This window comes from Symphalangus syndactylus, chromosome 4 (assembly GCF_028878055.3).
Source record: "Symphalangus syndactylus isolate Jambi chromosome 4, NHGRI_mSymSyn1-v2.1_pri, whole genome shotgun sequence".
NCBI classification, from domain to species: domain Eukaryota; kingdom Metazoa; phylum Chordata; class Mammalia; order Primates; family Hylobatidae; genus Symphalangus; species Symphalangus syndactylus.
In genome coordinates this window covers 102,805,289-102,826,004 of record NC_072426.2, presented here as the reverse complement: position 1 = coordinate 102,826,004, position 20,716 = coordinate 102,805,289, and the positions used below count along the sequence as shown (strand labels likewise).

Here is a 20,716-nt window from a genome sequence, read left to right as displayed (position 1 = left end):
AATTGACTGGATATATGTAGATATTTTAGAATTTTTCTGAATGGCTTATTGTATCATTTAATAAGAGATAATATCTGAATTTACTATTTTGAAAAGTTTTTGAAAATTTTTGAAAAATTAAAACCTCTCTAGGACAAGCTGAATCATGCTTCAATTAATTGTGATCGATTTAATGCATTTGAAATTGTTACATAATCTTTTGATTCTTATAGCACAGTATTTAATGGTAATTAAACACTTCTAATTTTTTATTTGGAGTCTACTTAAAAATGATTTTGTGTAAAGAGTTATTGTTGACCCAAATGTTTAATTGACCTCAAAACAGTAATTACTGTTACTAAAATGACTTGAGACTGTCATGTTAACTATTTGTTTCAAAGGTTGCACAGTGAATTAAAAGATGCTGTTGAAAAAAAATTGGAGGCCTTTCCCCTTGGCACAGAGATAGGAACTGATACATATGCAGATGATGAAACAGTCAGAAACCTTCAAGAACAATTGCAGCTAGCCAATCAAGTGAGTGACATGTATTTTTAAAAATTATATTCTGAATTAACATACCTTTGAAAAAATTCATGTTAATCATTATTTATGGATAACAAAATAATAAAATTGTAACATGATGATTTTCTAGTTTATAAGAATCATTACAGGTAGCAACACTTGTAATAAATACTCTCACTGTTATAAATGTACTTGCCAAATACCCTCACTGGTTGTTACAAATGTGTTTAATTAAATCATAAAGCTTTTGATGTGATTTTTTTTCTTATGAGAATATTTTTTTCTTTCTTTTTTTTTTTTCTAATTATACTTAAAGTTCTAGGATACATGTGCAGAATGTGCAGGTTTGTCATATAGGTATCACATGCCATGGTGGTTTGCTGCACCCATCAACCCATCATCTACATCAACCCATCATCTACATTAGGTATTTCTCCTAATGCTATCCCTCCCCTAGCCCTCAACCCCACGACAGGCCCTGGTGTGTGATGTTCCCCTCCCTGTGTCCATGTGTTCTCATTGTTTAACTCCCACTTATGAGTGAGAACATGCAGTGTTTGGTTTTCTGTTCCTGTGTTAGTTTGCTGAGAATGATGGTTTCCAGCTTCATCCATGTCCCTGAAAAGGACATGAACTCATCCTTTTTTATGGCTGCATAGTATTCCATGGTGTATATGTGCCACATTTTCTTTATCCAGTCTATCATTGATGGCCATTTGGGTTGGTTCCAAGTCTTTGCTATTGTGAATAGTACTGCAGTAAACATACATGTGCATGTGTCTTTATAGGAGAATGATTTATAATCTTTTGGGTATATACCCAGTAATGGGATTGCTGGATCAAATGGTATTTCTAGTTCTAGATCCTTGAAGAATTGCCACTGTCTTCCACAATAGTTGAACTAATTTACACTCCCACCAACAGTGTAAAAGTGTTCCTATTTCTCCACATCCTCTCCAGCATCTGTTGTTTCCTGACTTTTTAATGATCACCATTCTAACTGGTGTGAGATGGTATTCCATTGTCGTTTTGATTTGCATTTCTCTAATGAACAGTAATAATGAGCTTTTTTTCATATGTTTGTTGGCTGCATAAATATCTTCTTTTGAGAAGTGTCTGTTCATTTCCTTTGCCCACTTTTTGGTGGGTTTTTTCTTGTAAATCTGTTTAAGTTCTTTGTAGAGAGAATATTTTAATCTCAATGGAAATTTTTAAAGGAAAAAATCCTTTATTTCTCTAAATTTGCATTTTTCAGTCTTCTTTTTTTCTGGTATTGTTTTCTTCCATTTTCAAAGATTATATTCATATTACTATATTTTTCTAACATTGCATTTCTTCTAGAATTATACTTTTCCTTTTTTCTCTCATAGTAATTAGAATCTTTGAGCAGCTATGTTAAATATATCCTGTTTTTCAACTGTAATTTTGTGTGAATTTTATTCATAACAGAATTTTATTTTAATTTACAATGTTATATCCCAAATGTTTCATATCTTGTATGGGTTTAAATCCCCATTCTTCTACTTTCCAGATTTGTGATCATAGAAAAAACTCTTGTGCCTCAGCTTTCTCATTTATAAATGGGGGCTACAAATTCTAAATTACAATTTTGATTTGATAATTATCTGAAAATTCAGTTTTATTTCCTGAAAATTTGGTTTTAAAATTCTATAATTATGAAAATGATATTTTAGGTAAGTCAGAAAGGCTATATTTAGTTTGATAAGGAACATGTATTTAACACTAATTTTTTTTAGTGTATGAATGGAAAGAATTTTTAAATGTGATGAAAGAAATAATGAAGAAAGCATGCTGTTTGTTCTAGACGAGGACAGATTTATAATTGATTTCATGGGAGTAAATAGAAATAAATTTAGGCTTATATGTCTAGCACATATGTAAGTTAATAAATTTGCCTTTTATCATTATTATCATTATTGAACAGCAAGGCTCACAAATAAGAATCAAAATTATGTGCAAAAGGTGCTGTGTAGTGTAAATATATTGCTTTAGGAGCCAATAGCAATAGCACGATACTAAGTTCCTAGCTTAATATTTTCAGTTTAAAATATTTTTTCTGTTGCAGTATGATTTGTAAAAATCTTTCTAGAAGTCAGTTTAGAAGAAGAGCCTTAGAAATGTTTGCATTATTTGATCCAGTAATTAGATGATGACACCACATAGATTTTATGAATTTGTTCTAAAGAACTGAATATAACAATTTTTGAGTAAATATGTTCATTATAATATTTATTGTAATGAAACATTTGACATAGTTTAAAAATCTTAAATATGGAATCAGTTAAATTGTAGTTTGTCCAAATAGTAAGTTGTACCATTTTTAAAAATTATATAGTGTACATCATAATCATTTGAGGGCTTTTCGAAACATGGATTTCTGCCGTGCCTCCCCACCCCCCCAACCACCCCAGTTTCTGATTCAATAAGTCTGGGAAAGAGCTCACTAATTTACATCTCTAACAGTTCTGAGGTGTTGCTGATGATGCAGATCCTTTAAGAACCACAGCTCTAGGAGAATCTGGGTTGTGTAACTACTAGTCTAGGTGATTTTTGTCATCAGACAGGTCTGGAGAAACAGTGGGACATTTTGAGGTATGAGGCATTTTTACGACCATTTTACTGAAAAGAAAACTTGAGTCTTAAGGAAATAAAGTGAATTATCCAGGACTATTCAGCCAGGAATTAGAGATCACACCCATATCTTCTGGCTCCAGATTCTGTGTTTATCTACAAATTTTAAAACCACTTTTAAAATTTTTAATTTGCCTACAGTTTTTTTTTTTTTTTTTTAAGTTTTAGACGAAACTAATCTATGGTGTTAGGAACACGAGGAAATGGTTATTTAGGAGAAGAGTATAGTAACTGGAAGAGATCACAAGAGGGTCGGCTTCTAGATGATGGTAATGTTCTTTCTCTTGAACTGGGTGCTGGTTACATAAGTGCACTTCCTTTATAAAAATGTACAATTTGTTCATTTTCTGAATGCATGGTATACCTCAGTGTACTCCAAGGTGCCTTATGTTTTTGTGGCTTACATATCTATCAGTATTTATTGTATTACAAATTAAAACTGAGACTTAAAAAAAAAGTAGGAGCATAAGCATGCAGTCTATTAGCCCTTAGAGCAAGGATGACATCACATCATATAAACTTTAGAAAACTTCACTGTACATTTGTGAGAGGATGAGAGTAAAAAGGCAAATAATGTTAACATATTATTCTGAAGATAAATTTGACTTCTAGGACCTTTCAAAGTTTAAAAGTTTCTGTACCACAGATAATACTGTATGCAAACAATAGTTAGTGACCTGAGAAAATTATAAAATCATTATAAAATGGCAAGTAAAGTAGCCCACTATATGGTCCCTAATTTTGTTAAAATAATTACAAAATTCTCCCCTGGAATCACATTTATAAACATGAATGCATCAACATTTAAAAAGATGATTGTGTCTAGATGTTAGCAATATTTATTATCAGGCAGTAAAATTGTAGGTGATTCTGATTTTCTCCTGTTTTTCTCTGTATTTTCCTAATTTTCCACAATGAAAATTTATTACTTTTATGATCATGAAAAAAATATTGTACTTTACCAGGAGGCAGTTTTCTTCTTCATCAGTTTCTAGGGCTTATACTTTCTTGTGGAACAAAGAACATGGTTTAAATCTACATCTCTGTTAAGGATTTTAATTTTAGCTAAATCTGAGTAAAAACACAATTTCAAAATAAGGAACTTTATGTCTTCAAGTTTACTCTCTAAATTATTAATAATAAAACTTCATATCAAAAATATATAATACCATCTTTACACAGTTCTATTTTATTTTATGACTTTATAAGAACTTATTCTATAAAATGACTTTATAAGAACTTATAAATATAAAAGAAAATGATCCATTTGTACTATACAATAAATAGCCTGCTGATAATGAGTTACCAAATTTTTTTAATAGGAAAAAACTCAGGCTGTGGAACTCTGGCAGACTGTTTCTCAGGAGTTGGACAGACTACACAAGCTTTACCAGGAACATATGACTGAGGCCCAGATTCATGTATTTGAAAGTCAAAAACAAAAGGTAATCTTGGATTTCATCATTTTCTTGTATATCAATAAGAAATTGCACTCTGAAGAAACCATTTTAGAGGGGAACGCCTAAGACTCTACCCTATAGCATTTAGAATTTCTAATCACTTTATTATTTATGTTAATAATATATAGATCTTTGATGGTTACACTCTTGAACAGGTAAGCTAATTAGAGAACTGGACAGTGATCATTTGGTTCTATAATGTTGTCAGCAATGAAAGCTGAATTTAGTGCTAAAGAGCAACTTTAACATTATTTTGTATAAATAAACCTTCAAAGTTTTTATTTGCTTGATTTCCTTCCTGACTTTTAAAACAAAACAAAACAAAATTGTTCATTAGTTTATGGCCAGTGAAGAAACCTGCTCAAATACAGTGGGAACACTATGTAAAATCAAATGTTAATACCCTTAAATGTGACCTGTTACTAAAATAGGTGTCAATTTTGTCTATCATAAATTAATCAGAATAGAATTTTACAACAGGAAGCGATCTTAATGGTTATTAAAAGACTTTTTTCTACCCGAAGCAAGAATCATTCTACACTCTTTCAAAGTGGACATCTAGCTTTAGCTTTTGCTTTACACATCTATTGACAAGAACTCCTTATCTCACAAGACCATCCATTCCATTGGGAAATCTACCTCTTTTATTCTTCTGTTGGTTCTTTCATTGCTAGGTGCATTGAGCACTATGGAGGAGTTCTAATTCTGACCTCTTTTCTATGTATTTTGAGAGGTAGCTCTTTAAATAAGTTGGTTTTCATACCTCTCTTCAGCTCTCATTTACAGACTTTTCAAATTCTTGTTAATGAATATTCCTATTATTATAATTAGAAATGTCTACCTACAGAAATTGTAAAAATACTTACATGATGCTTTACAGTTTACAAAATGATTTTTCTTTACATGCCATGGCTTGAAAAAACGCCCACATGTAATCAATCTGATTTGCTGGACTTTTACCTCTGAGATTTAAAAACCATTATTCATATTAAGTTCTTTGGGGGCTGTTTCCTCATTTAGATCACATTTAGATCAATCAACTAAGCCCACAAGGTTGGATTTTTGTTTTGTTTTCACTTGAATAATATCATTCTTTTACTATAGCTACATAGTTTGATGGGTCCTTATACAAGACTTTACAAATAACACTTCATTCTTTTTTCCCTGGTTATCTATTTAATTCTGTCATTTAGTATATTTACAGCCTCTCCCAACTTTGTGTCATCTGTACAAATAATGTTTAATAGAATCGTAACAGCTAATCAAACAATTTTTAAAATGTGGGGCATGAGAATTTTTTTTAAAAAGGTGGGCAGTAACTCCTGTGCCATGGTTTGTATTACAGGTTTTGAGTAGGTTTGAAAGTGACGTTCCAATATTGGACAAGGTCTCTCTAGTATTTAGAATTTCTAATCACTTATAATTTTTTATGATCTATTTCTTCGAGTTTTAAAATAATATTTAATAATTGATTTCTAGAAATAATTATTTGACAAAATAAACAGCTACATTAATTTCAGCATTGCCGCTTTAATTTTTTAATCATTTAAAAAATTTCTTAGTTTTTCAACTACTAATTCACACAATAGTAATAAGAAACACTACTAATTTTATCTAAACTTAGGCATAATGATTTTAGACTTGATTTTAGTTTAATTTTAAATATGGGTTATAAACAACAAAATGCTATTTATATACTCCCCTTACCTTCCCACTGTAGGATCAGCTATTTGATTTTCAACAACTGACCAAGCGACTTCATGTTACTAATGAGAACATGGAAGTGGTTAAGTATACTTACTTATATAAACTAGAAATTGTCCCTATTAATAATCATATTTATTTGTGTTAATATAAATCAACAATAAGAAAGCATGCTGCATGAAATTAGATAATACTCTTTTTTCTTTTACTTTTGCTTTCTCATTCAATAGCATGACACAGTTTACAGGACCTTTTGGAGATCTAACATCTCTCTGAAATATATCTTAATCTGGAAATCCTCTTACGATTCTTAGTAAGGTCTCCTTAGACTAATCTAGACAGTGAGTTCCTCAAGAGTAGAGTACATGCTTAATTTTTTTTATTTCACCTGACACACTGCCAGGTATTTAATAAGAATAGTGTAATTGTTTAATGAATTAATAGCCCATTTCCTAAAAAGTTTTAGGAAACTAAGGACCATGTGTTGGTATGGTACTCCTAAATTTCCCTGTAAGTTTTTCCTAAAATAAATAGAATTAGTCTTCCCAGTTCTGCTCTTTACCTTCTTATTCTCTCACTTTTGTTTTCTTTACTTTCTTGGAATGTTATTTTTACTTCATTGTTGAGTAATAGAATTATGACACTTCAGGTAATTCCTCTCTCTTTCCCTTCTTCATTCTTGCTTAGTTACTCTGCTAATTCTTGTTAGTACCTAATAAAAATGTCTTTGTATAACAATGGATTTGTGCCATCAAAAGTAAGTATCCAATTTTATTCTACTTTAAAAATTTTTCTTTTTTAACCATGTAAAAATAATTAAACCAGTCTGTACCTATTCTGTTAACATTTGAAATGTCTAATCAATACAGTTTTTGATACTATATTATACTTCTTAGAGTTTTAAAATACTAGTACTCCAGAACAAAATGGTTACTGATTTCTATAATTAAGAAAGGCATTTTTTAATTTAATATATTTCTATATGGAATTAGTACTTTAACCTAGCATCATCATTATTCATTACTTCTTCGATATGTCTCCTAGAATTGGAATTATATCATTCTTTGATATATCATATCACAGAGCCCCTATTTTATTATGATTTTGATGAAAGAAAGTCATGGGAAAAGGATGTCGTATATTCCAAGGGAATATGTTAAAAATTTCTAAGGCAGAAGTATTCATGGTTCCAGGTCGGAGCTAAGAATAAACTGGATACAAGAAAACTGATAAAGAAATGGCATGATAGATAAAAGAGAGTTTTATAAAAATATAGAAAAGACTATATAGGTGGTTAAGATAAAAGTAAATGATTGAAAGAAATTTTAAAATTTAAGTTGTTCTTAGGCCGGGCGCGATGGCTCACGCTTGTAATCCCAGCACTTTGGGAGGCCGAGGTGGGCGGATCATGAGGTCAGGAGATCGAGACCACGGTGAAACCCCGTCTCTACTAAAAATACAAAAAATTAGCCGGGCGTGGTGGCGGGCGCCTGTAGTCCCAGCCACTCGGAGAGGCTGAGGCAGGAGAATGGCGTGAACCTGGGAGGCAGAGCTTGCAGTGAGCCGAGATTGCACCACTGCACTCCAGCCTGGGCGACAGAGCGAGACTCCATCTCAAAAAAAAAAAAAAAAATTTTAAGTTGTTCTTAATGTATATAATGAATAGCAAAGAAGACTGATAAGTATAAAGGGAGCAAGCAAAGTGATAAGATCTTGTACATTTCAAAGAGCATTCAGAACATAGTTATGGGGGCAAGTATGAGTCAAGATCAAACTTGAAGAAAAGTGCCCTTTAAAAATCAAGCAGTTTCCAACAAAAAATTTTCTGATTACATGAATAAACTCATTAAATGAATAGATTCTTATAGATGTAGAATAAATTGATGAGTATGCAGTGAGTAAATAAACTGTCTTTCAATATAATTTGACTAACATGGCAGAGTAGGACACCCTGGACACTCCTTCTCCCCACAGATAAACCAATTCAGCAACAATTCATGGACAAATTTCCTTTGCGATAAATCAGAAATGAATGGAAATGTTCTCACCTCCTGGGGGATTGGAAAACCAGACTCACCAAAGCTAGCAGGGAGATTTGAGACCCTCTCTTGCTAGGCAGCCTGTCCCCAGTGCCATGCCATGTGATCAAAAAGAGACCCCTTAGCTCCCAGCTTCACCCAGGGGAGGGAAGGGATTAGGTATGTGCATTCATCACCCCAAATTTTCTGAGGGTGGTCCCCAGAATACTGGTCTCTATCTTGCCAGTCTCAGAGCTCACAAATCCAGCATAGTCTGGCCAACCAAGGGAGAATGGAGGCATTGGTTTGGACTGATAGATGGCATTGGTCCTATGCTCTTCTCAGCACAGAATAAGTAGATGAAAATTCAGTTCTCAGCTTTCCCCTAGGGAAGGGAAAAGTTGATCCAGCACTGCAGCTTCTCTAGGGCAGCCTAGAGAAATAGCATCTGTCTCAAGAAGCTCTAATAGTTCCAGCATAGTCTAGCCACCTAGGCAAGAACAGAGATAGCAGATTGGGCTGATACATGCTATAGTTCCCTACCCCCCAGCTCATCACAGAGCAAGCAGACAAAGCCATGGCTGCCAGCATCTCCCTGGGGAGGGAAAGAGTTGGTAGAGGCCTGCTGAATCTCTGGCCAGCTGATTTGTGGGGGTCTTCTCTTGTATGACACTAATCTATGAAGACTGGGAGAGGTGCCTGCTTTCTGTAATGTACGGACGTGAGCACAAAGTCAAGGAAAAATGAAGAACCAGCTAAAGATGTTCCATACAAAGAAATAAGATAAATCTCCAGAAACCAATCCTAATGAAAAGATGTTATGAATTACCTGATAGGGAATTAAAAATAACTCTCATGAAGATGCTCACCACAGTTAAAAGAACAATGCATGAACAAAGTGAGAATTGCAACAGAGAAAAAATATTAAAAAGTAGCACACAAATTATGGACCTAAAGAACACAATAACTGAATTAAAAATGGAGTTGGGAAATCTAGATATTCATATTCAAAACATGATTTTGGACCCTTATCTTACACAACACACAAATATCATCCCAAAATGGATTAAAGACTTAAATCTAACACCTCTTACCCATAAAGTTCTTAGAAGAAAACCTAGGGGAAAAGCCCCATGGCATCGGTCTTGGCAACGATTTCATGGATATGACACCAAAAGTACAGACAGCAGGAAAAAAGTAATCAAGTGGGACTACATCAAACCAAAAAGTTTTTGCATAGTAAACAAAACCAACAGAGTGAAAAGGCAAACTATGGAATGGGACAAAATATTTGCAGACCGTATATCCAATAAGGGAATAATCTCCAAAGTATTTAAGGAATTTCTATAACTCAGTAGTAAAAAAACAGAAGACACACAAAAAAACCTAATAAGTTGATTTTTAAATGAGCTAAGTACTTAAATAGATATTTTTCCAAGGCAGTGGGTATGTGAAGAAATGCCCAATGCTCGATGTCACTAAACATTAAGGAAACACAAATACTAAAACTACAATGAAGTATCACCTCACACGTGTCAGAGGGATTATTATCAAAACAAGACAACACGTGTTGAAGAGGATGTGGAAAAATTGGAAACCTTGAACATTTTTGGTGGGATTGCAAAACCGTGCATCTGTCATGGAACAAAGTATAGAGTTTCCTCAAAAAAATAAAAATATAACTACCATATGATCCGGAAATCCCACTTCTGAATATTTATCCCAACGTATTGAAATTAAGATCTTGAAGAGCACTCCTATGCTTATTTCAGCATATTCACGTTAGCCAAGATATGAAAACAACCTTAAATGTCCATCAAAGAGGAGTGGATTAAAATGTATAAACATACAGTGGAATGCTATTCAGCCTTTAAAAAGAAGGAAATTATGCAATATGTGATAACATGAATAAGCTTTGAGAGCATTAAATGAAATAAGCCAGTCACAGAAAGACTAAACACTGTATGATTTTACTTATACGAAGTATCTATACTAGACAGATTTATAGAAACAGAGATTGGAATGGTGACTTCCAGGGCCTATGGTGAGAAGAAATGGGGACTTACTAATCAACACATGTGAAGTTTCGGTCAAACAAGATGAATAACCTCTAGAGATCTGTGCAATATTGTACCTGTAGTCAGCAATAACGTATTGTACACTTAAACATGTTTTAAAAGTGTATAACTTATGTAAGTATTCTTACTACAAATTGATACAAATAAATATCTTTCTTTACCAATGCAAATTAGTAATATGCAACAGATATGCTCTGACATGAATGGTACATAAAAGTATATATTTCTATTTATTATGCTGTAGATATAATTTCACATTTCCCATAGGTTTACTTTACTGAAATATTTTTTAAGATTTGCTCATCTCTATAATTTACTCAAAAATATTTAATTGCATACTTATCTTGAATGAAAGTATAGGTTCTCTAAGTTGCAAAAATGCATCAACCGTAAGATCTCTGTCTCCTTGGTAAAACAGGCTGACGTATGAAATAATCAGTGAAAAAGGTGCTAAATAGATGATGGTTGAAAAGGATGCTTCCCTACACCTTCTTGAGTCTCCTAATTCTAAAATATTAATATAGTACATAATTTTCTTTATGGTCATAAATATAGAACAACAATGCCATATTCAGATGCAGTTGTGAAGCTCTTACTAGGCTTGCTAGCAAGTTAAGCACCTTGGTTTCCAGCACTAGATTCTTAAAACGCAGAATTTTAGCTTATACTTCTGTTAATTGCTCTATGTAATCTATCTTTGAGGTGTTCCCAAATGGTCAAAAACACAAGCATTAATTATGCTAGTGCCAAGACAGTATATATAATAAAACACTAGTTGTGCCTGTGATGTACTCAATCATGTGCGAGGCACTAGGAGTTCTGGGAAAAGCTGATCCTTTAAAAAGGCTCATATTTTAGTCAGGAATACCTACACTTTAATATTTAAATTTAATGTGCACTGTAACGGCATGTATTAAGTTTTATCAAAGTGCAGAAAGGAAACAGTTAATTCTACCTGAGAATGAGTAAACCACACATGGTATTGAGGAATGGATGCAGGCAGAATGACATCCTGGGCAGAGGAAAATACGATAGTATGTTAAAAATAGGAAGTCAGTGAGCTCAGAGCATGAGAGAAGCACAATGAAAGCTCTCTCAGGGACTTTAGTTGGAGAAATTTAAGCATGATATGTTGGGACAGGATTAAATCAAAACTATTAAAATCAATCGAGAGCAGCCATAATATATAAAGAAAAGGGATAAGGAATTTGTATCATCATGGATAAAACCAGCAGTTATGGAAGAAAATCAGTTCCCTTAGGAAAAGTTTTTCTACATTTAGAAGACTACTTCATATCTTACTATGGATTTCTCCAGAAGCCGACCTTCAGGAAAAAGTTCCAAAACGTGTCATTTATTTAGTAGGTAATACCAGGGAGCACCAGTAAGAAGGTGGGGAAGTGGTACCAAAGAGAAGAGAAGACAGCCAATAAAGGGCTTTTTAAAATTAAGCAAGTTAACACTGTGAGTAACTAAAACTTAATGAATTCTGAAAGACAGTATAGAACACAAGCCTCAGAATTATTTCACCCATGCGAGAAGTGAGTTTGGGTTTTTTATATACCAGTTCCCTTCAGACATGTCAGGCTGCTCAGAACAGGGTAGAACATTAGTTCTATAACACGTACAGCTTTATGCACAGGTGGATAGATGACCAAAGAGATTCAGATAGCCAAAGAAAGCCCTAAGACAGGAATGCAGGTGTAGGTAGTTTCAAGTGAAGCAGGTATCCAATGAAGTAGTAAAGGCAAGGAAAGAAGGCCAAGGTTACGTTTTACCCTCAAAAAATCTAATCGTTATCATAAATCTCATTAAATTTTTTTTCTACTTGTATGTCTGATGTGTCATCTTTAAAGATACAGTTATTAAATATTCTAATACTGATTCTTTTTTTTTCTTGTGGCAGACTAACCAACAGTTTCTGAAAACAGTAACTGAACAAAGTGTGATAATCGAACAACTCCGAAAAAAACTTAGGTATTTTCAAAAATGAGTTTCATTATTTCATTGTTAATTATTTTTCTTCAGGGGAGCTAATGATGCTATAATTTTCCCCATGGGTGTTTTTTTTCCTTCCTTTTATTAAGCTTCTGCCAATATCTTCTTGTGTATATGACCTGTTAGGATGGGAAGAAACTGAAATCAAGATGATTATTTGATAACTGTGATATACAGTCAGACCTCTAAATACACAGATGTTCAAGTCCCTTATATAAAATGACAAAGTATTTGTATATAGCCCATGCACATCTTCCTATATATTTTAAATAATCTGATAACTTATAATACCTAGTACAATGTAAATGCTATGTAAATAGATTATATACTGTATTGTTTTAAAATTTTTTCAATCTGCAATTGGTTGAATCCACGAATCAGGAACCCACAAATCATTTGAGCATTTTTTCATATACCTATTGTCCATTTATTTGTATGTCTTCTTTTGTGAAATGACTATTCAGATATTTTGCCCATTATTTGTTCTTCTTCTTCCTCTTGAGTTGTTTTAGCTCCTTATATATTCCAATTCTGGTTATTAATCCCTTGTCCAGCAGGTAGTTTACAAATATTTTCTTCTATTCTGTGGGTTTTTTCATTTACTTATTGTTTCCTTTGCTGTCCAGAAGCTTTTTAGCTTGATATGATCCCATATGTACATTTTTGCTTTGGTTGCCTGTACTTTTGAAGTCCTCCTCAAGAAATCTTTACCCAGATGAATGTCTGGAGTATTTCCGAACGTTTTCTTCTAGTAGTTTCGTAGTTTCAGGTCTTAGATTTAGTCTTTGATATATTTTGATTTGGTTTTGGTATATGGCAAGAGATAGGGGTTGAAAATGCGTTGACTGTAAATGCATTGATTTATTTCTGGGTTCTCTGTCTGTTCAGTTCATCTATGTGTCTGTTTTTATGCCAGCACCATTCTGTTTTGGTTACTACACGTTTGTAGTATAATTTGAAGTCAGTTAATGTGATGCCTCTAGTTTTGTTCTCTTTGCTCAGGATTGCTTTGGCTATTCTGTGTCTTGTTTGGTTTCCTTTAAATTTTAGGATTTTTTTTCTATTTCTGTAAAGAATGTCATTGGTATTTTGATTGCATTTAATCTATAGATTTGTTTGCTTTGGGTACTATGGGTATTTTAACAATATTGATTCTTCCGATTCATGAACATGGAATATCTTTCCATTGTTTTGTGTCATCTTCAATTTCTTTCATCAGAGTGTTACAGTTTTCTTTTAGAGTTCTTTTACTTCTTTGGTTATGTGTTCTTGAGTATTTTGTTTTATTTGTAGCTATTGTAAATGGGATTACTTTCTTGTTTTTTTTTTTTCAGACTGTTCAGTTGGCATATAGAAATAATACTGATTTTTGTTTGTTGATCTTTTTTTATTTTATTTTAATTTTTTTTATTATACTTTAGGTTTTAGGGTACATGTGCACAATGTCCAGGTTTGTTACATATGTATCCATGTGCCATATTGGTTTGCTGCACCCATTAACTCGGATCTTTTATGTGACAACTTAATTTATCCAATCTAATAGTTTTGTTGGTTGAATCTTCAGGTTTTTCTAAATATAAGATCATGTCATCTGCAAACAAGGATAATTTGACTTCTTCCTTTCCAATTTGGGCACCCTTTATTTCTTTCTCTTGTCTAACTATTTTGGCTAGGACTCCTCATACTGTGTTGAATAACTGTGGTGAAAGTAGGTATCCTTGTCCTGTTCCAGATGTTAGCAGAAAGGCTTTCAGTTTTTCCCCATTCAGTATGATATTACCTGTGGGTTTGTCATACATGACTTTTACTTTGTTGAGATATGTTTCTCCTATACCCAGGTTTTCTTTAGAGTTTTTATCACAAAGGATGTTGAATTTTATCAAATACTTTTTCAGCATCAGTTGAAATTATCATATGGTTTTTGTCTTTTGTTCTGTTGATACATCACATTTATTGATTTTCACATGTTGAACCATCCATGCATCCCTGGGATGAATCCCACTTGATCATGAAGAATGATCTCTTTAATGTGTTGTTGATTTGAGTTTCCTAATATTTTGTTGAGGATTTTTGCATCTGTGTTCATCAGAGATGTTGGCCTATAGCTTTCCTTACTTTGTTGTGTCTTTGTCTGGTTTTGGTATCAGGGTGATACTGACTTCATAGAATAAGTTTGGAAGTATTAATAATTTGGAAGTATTCTTTTCACAATTTTTTGAAATAGTTAGAGTAGGATTGGCATTAGTTCTTCTTTAAATGTTCGACAGAATCCAGCAATGAAGACATCAAGTCCTAGTCTTTTCTTTGATGGGAGATTTTTTATTGCCACTTCTATCTCTTTATTTGTTATTGGTCTATTCAAGTTTTGTATTTCTTCGTGGTTAAATCTTGGTAGGTTGGATGTTTCTAGGAATTTATTCATTTCTTCTAGATTTTCTAATTTATTGGCATATAGTTGCTCATAATAGTTTCTAATGATATTTTGAATTTTTGTGGTTTCAGTTGTAATATCTCCTTCATCTCATTTTATTTACCTGAGTCTCCCGTATTTTTTTTTTTAGATTGGCTAAAGGTTTATTGATTTTGTCTTAAAAAACAACTTTTTTTCATTTGTCTTTTGTAGTTTTTAGTTTGAATTTTATTTATTTCTGCTCTGCTCTTTATTATTTCTTATACTAATGTTGAGTTTGGTTTTCTCTTGCTTTTCCCGTTCTTTAAGATATATCCTTAGGTTGTTTATTTGAAGTTTTTCTACTTTTTGATGGAGGTATCTATTGCTATAAACTTCACTTTTAGTACTGCTTTTGCTATATTTATAGCTTGTGATATATTGTGTTTCTATTTTTATTTGTTTCAACAGATTTTTAAATTTCCTTCTAAATTGGTTAATTGACCCAATGGTCATTCAGGAGCATATTGTTTAATTTCCTTGTGTTTGTGTGGTTTTCAACTTCCTCTTGTTACTGAATTTTAGTTTTATTCCTTTGTAGTCAGAAAAGATACTTTATAAGATTTCAGTTTGTTTGAATTTTGGGGACTTGTTTTATGGCTTAATATATGTTCTGTCCTTGAGACTGTTTCATATACTGAGAAGAAAGACATGTTTTTCACCTGTTGGATGAAATATTCTGTAAATGTTTATCAGGTCAATGTAGTCTATAGTACAAATTTAATCTGATGTTTCTTTGTTGATATTCTATGTAGATTATCTGTCCAATTCTGAAAGAGGGGTGTTGAAGTTCTCAGCTATTATTTTATTGGCGTCTAACTTTATCTTTAGTTCTTATATTTGCTTTATATTATCTGGATGTTCCAGCTGTGAGTACATATATATCTACAATTCTTATATCCTCTTGTGGGATTTACCCCTTTATCATTATATAATAACATTTTTGACTCTCTTTACAATTTTTATCTTGAAATCTATTTTATCTGGTGTAAGTATAGCTACTCTTGCTCTTTTGGGGTTTCTGTTTGCATGGACTGTCTTTTTCCATTCCTGTATTTTCAGTCTTTAGGTGTCTTTATAGACGAATTGAGTTTCTTGTAGGCAGCATATGATTAGGTCTTATTTTTTATCCATTCACCTACTCTTTTTTTATTGGAGAATTTAGTCCAGTTACATTTAATGTTATTAGTAATAGGTAAGGACTCACTACTGCCATTTTGTTACTTTTTTTCTGGGGTTGTATTGTTGGTCCTCTCTTCCTTCCTTTCTGTTTTCCTTTGTGTAAAAGTGACTTTCTCTTGTAGTATATTTTAATTTCTTGGCTTTTCGGGTTTTTTTGTATCTATTATAGGTTTTTGTTTTTGTGGTTACCATGAGGCTTGCAAATACTATAACCAATTGTTTTAAACTGATGACAACTTAACTCTGATTATAAAGAAAAATAAGCAAAGAGAATTTAAAACTCCAACTTTAACTTCATCTCCCCTGCTTTTTGATTTGTTGTCTCTATTTACATATATTTTATATTGTCTATCTCTTCAAAAGTTGTAGTATTTATAATTTTTGGTAAGTCTGTCTTCTAGTCTTCTGACAAAAGATATTAGTGGTTTATACACCACCATTACAATTAAAGGAGTCTAACCAGAGTTAGAATATTCTGTATTTGTCTGTGTACTTACTATTGCCAGTGAGTTTTATATCTTCAGATGATTTCTTGTTACTAATGAACATCCTTTTCTTTTGCATTGAAGAACTCCCTTTAACATTTCTTGTAAGACAGGTTTGGTGTTGACAAAATCCATAAGCTTTTTTTTTTTCTGTGAAAGTTTTCATTTCTCTATGTTTGAAAGACAATTTTGCTTTTACATATTATTTGCTTCTCTTCTCTTGCTTCTTTTAAGATCCTTTATCCTTGACCTTTGAAACTTTGATTATTGTATGTCCTGAAGTAGTCTTATTTGTTTTGAATCTGCTTGGTGTTCTTTGACCTTCTTGTACCTGGATATTCGTATCTTTCTGTGGGTTTGGAAAGTTCTGAGTTATTATTTCTTTGAATAAACTTTCTACACTCATCTCTCTTAGTACATCCTCTTTAAGACCAGTAACTCTTAGATTTGCCCCTTTAAGACTGTTTTAAAGATCTTGTAGGCATGTTTCATTCTTTTTTTTCACCTCTGAGTGTGTATTTTCATATAGCCTTTCTTCAAGCTCATGGATTCTTCCAATTGATCAGTTCTGCTTTTGAGAGAGTGATGCATTTGTCAGTTTTTCAACAGAATTTTTCAACTCCAGAATTTCTACATGACTTTTAAAAAATTATTTCAATCTCTGTCAAATTTCTGATGGGATTCTGAATTCCTTCTGTTATCTTGAAACTTGTTGAGCTTCCCCAAAACAGCAATTAATACTTTGAATTCCTTGTGTGAAAGGTCACATATCTCTATCACTCTAGGATTGGTCACACTGGTGCCTTATTTAGTTCATCTGATAAGTCATGTTTTTCTGGATGTTCTTCGTGCTTGTGGATGCTCATTGGTATCTGAACAATGAAGAGTTAGGTATTATAATTTTTGCAGTCTTGGCTTGTTTGTATTCTTCCTTCTAGAGTGGGCTTTCCACGAATCCAAAAGAGATTGAGTGTTTTGACCTAATCCTGCAATTATTGCAGCCATTTCAGAACATTACAGAAGCCATTTCAGAACATTACAGAAGCCATTTCAGAACCATTCCTAGGCTTAGATTCCTAAGCCTAGGAATGCTGCAGCTCTTAGATCCTCCTACAAACACAGACTTGCTAGACTTCAGTAAGATGAGGGATAATTCCCTGGGTAACCAGGCAAAGTCTCTTACTCCTTCCCCAATCAGAAGGAGTCTCTCTGTGCACTGTGCTGTCTGGAGTTTGGGAGAGGTGACGTGGTCACTCTCATGGCTACTACAGCTAGCACTACACAGAGTCACACCTGAATCCCTGCAGACCAGTACAATACTGGGGCTAACCCAAGGCCTCCAGCCACCACTGCCTGATGTTTATTCAAGGCCCAGGACCACTTCAGTTAGCAGGGGGTGAATTCTGCCAGGATGGGGTCCATCCCATCAGAGGAGTGGATTCTCTTCTAGCACAGAGTGAGTCTAGAAACCCATCCAGGTGCAAAAATCTAGAATCTGGGACTTCAGAAATCAGCTTGGTGCATTTACTGTGGCTGAGCTCGTACTCAAGTTGCAAGACACAGTCCTCTATACTCTTTCTTCCCCTTTCCCTGAGCAGAAAGAGTCTCTTTGGAGCAGTACTGCCTGGAGTTTGGGAAGGGATGACACAGGCAATCCTTTGGCTGCCACTGCTGGTCACACTGTATTGTACCCTAAGTGTACTGCCTCTGAGACCAGTGCAGCACCAGGGCTTGCCTTAGGACTGCAGTCCCTGTGGCCTGACTGCCACTTAAATTTATTCCAGGCCCAGGCTACTTTAGTCAGTGGTGGTGAAGGCAGCAGAGACTTGGTTTCCTCCCACTGGGATGGTGAATTCCTCTCTGGCCTGGGGCTGGTCTAAATGCTCCCTCCATGGGTGCTGGTGGAATTCTAGCCTATGTTGTGTTTCACTGTGACAGGGCAGCACTGAATTCTAATGCAAAGTTCAACACTTGCTTCACTCTCCCTCCCCCTAGCACACAAATTATCTGTCCACTCTGCACTGCCTGGGGCTGGGGGCAGTTTGTATAGGTAATGAAAAACTGTCTTTCCTACACGCATCGGTACCTCTTTCCTTGATATTACGTTCAAACCAGGTATTGTGATCACTCACATGATTTTTTGGTTCTTATGAAGATGCTTTCTTATGTGGGTGGTCATTCAATTTGTTATTTTTACAGGCGAACGGTTGTTGGAGAGTTCTACTCAGCCATCTTGCTCTGCTTCCTCTCCTTAGAGAAATATTTCTTAATCAAGATTTAGGCAGGGCACAGTGGCTTATGTCTGTAATCCCAGCACTTTGGGAGGATGAGGTGGACAGATCACCTAAGGTCAGGAGTTCGAGACCAGCCTGGCCAATATGGTGAAACCCCATCTCTACAAAAATTAAAATTAGCCTATCATGAAAAAAACAAAAGATTTAAATACAAGCCAAAAAGGAAAAGATTTCTTTACTTGAATATGTTAAGATATTAGGCTTCTGTTACAAAAACAATATAAGTCAAATGAAAAGACAACTCATAGTCTATGAGAAGACATTTAAAATGCATGTATTGTAACTGACAACAGGTTAGTGTTAAGGACACATTAACTGATTAAGTATCAATAAGAATAATTAACTCATTGAAAATTAGGCAAACGATATGAATAAACATTTCAAAAGTTACAGCAATCAGGAAAATGCAAGTAGAAAACGTGATACTACTTCACACTCAGCAATCAATGTAAAAATGTGGAGTGTAATAACGAGGCCAAAAAATTACAGTGTGATACAGTTTAAATCTTTTAAACAATAGTGTGTATTGATCATCGATATATGTATATGGGTATATCAATATATATTCATAATATATAGTAAAAATTATATATCTGTTACATATATATGTAGTGTATGTGTGTATGTATTACGAGAGAATAAAGTACCATTCCCAGAAATGATATATCCTTACTTCAAGTTAATGATTGTCTCTGTGGAATGAGGCTATTTGTGGAAGTAGAGAATTAAAGGCAACCTAGGTATTTGTCACTAAGGGAATGAACAGTAAAATGTGGTAATTACATCGTGTGGAATACTGTGCATCATTTAGAAACACATATTTAAACGTAAAGATGTATTTACAGCAACATGGGTAGAACTAGAAAACAATGTTTATATTTAAAAAGTAAAATATACGGATCCATAGCATAAAACATACGCTCGTAATAACAATATATGTTTTACCAGTAAATGTGTATATCTGAGGATATATCACATTTTAATGTGAACTTATGAAATGGAGGAGAATGAGAAAGGGATTGGGAATGAGCAAAAATAAACAAATGAGAATATCTTTTACAGCTGATAATGATAATAGGTCTTGGAATTAATAGTGTAAAAATTCAACTTTACATTCAAGATTAAGAAAAGAGTGGAAGGAAAAAAAGAATGTAAGATTTTTGGCATATGTAGGATAAATTAGAAGGTAGAGATCCTGGAAGGATGAGTAAGGAAATTGGTTCATAAAGACCTGCAATCATATTATAGTAAAGGAAATAGAGAATAAAAATGCATATAAAAAGTCTATATAGGAAAAATGGGCAGAACTTCGTAATATTGGGCTAAAGGACAGGGGAAGAATCATGAAATTTTATTGCTAGAAGGTATCTGAATGTTCATCTAGTTTAACTTCCTAATTTTATAGAAAACTCAAAGCGAACCAAAGGCTTAGAAACTATTTGTCTTGTCCAGAGTTGCACAACAAATTCATGGAAATGCCAAATTAGAACTCACATCTTGTAACTGCTAATCTAGTGAGCTTCTAAGCCTGGCTCTCTGACAGTACTCACAGCAGTAGGGAAGTCAAGTAGCAGAGTTGATTGGGGGGAAAGTATGATAAGTAGATACTTTGATTTTTGACGTCTGCCTGGAAGACTCGTTTAGTGTGGACATTAGGGCCTAAGGATTATAAATTGAGTTTAGAGATTGATAAAACTAGTTGCAGTTTTCCAAAGCCTAAAACGTCTTAAGTGTTTAATTGTCCATGAACAACTTTGCCATAATATTTACTGACAGTATTCCATAGCTTAGCATTAAGCAGTTCAGAGTTGTATACATAAAACTATACTTGCTTTTCCTGCCACAGATTTGAAGGAACATAAGGATAAACAGATGCTTCTTTTATGGAAGAG

General features: G+C 33.6%; 1 protein-coding gene across 12 annotated transcripts in view; it reads left to right on the top strand.

The window, feature by feature from the left end:
- SCLT1 (sodium channel and clathrin linker 1) overlaps positions 1-20,716 on the top strand; it is a 215,444-nt gene that overhangs the window by 82,303 nt on the left and 112,425 nt on the right. For 7 of the 12 annotated variants that reach the window (XM_055275877.2, XM_063638191.1, XM_063638192.1 and 4 more), the window contains exons 6-9: positions 381-516; positions 4,479-4,601; positions 6,337-6,402; positions 12,323-12,393. In XM_055275877.2, the coding sequence (XP_055131852.1) occupies positions 381-516; positions 4,479-4,601; positions 6,337-6,402; positions 12,323-12,393 (396 nt within the window). The remainder of the gene's footprint in view (positions 1-380; positions 517-4,478; positions 4,602-6,336; positions 6,403-12,322; positions 12,394-20,716) is intronic. The other 5 variants (XM_063638194.1, XM_063638195.1, XM_063638193.1 and 2 more) reach the window with 1 other exon arrangement.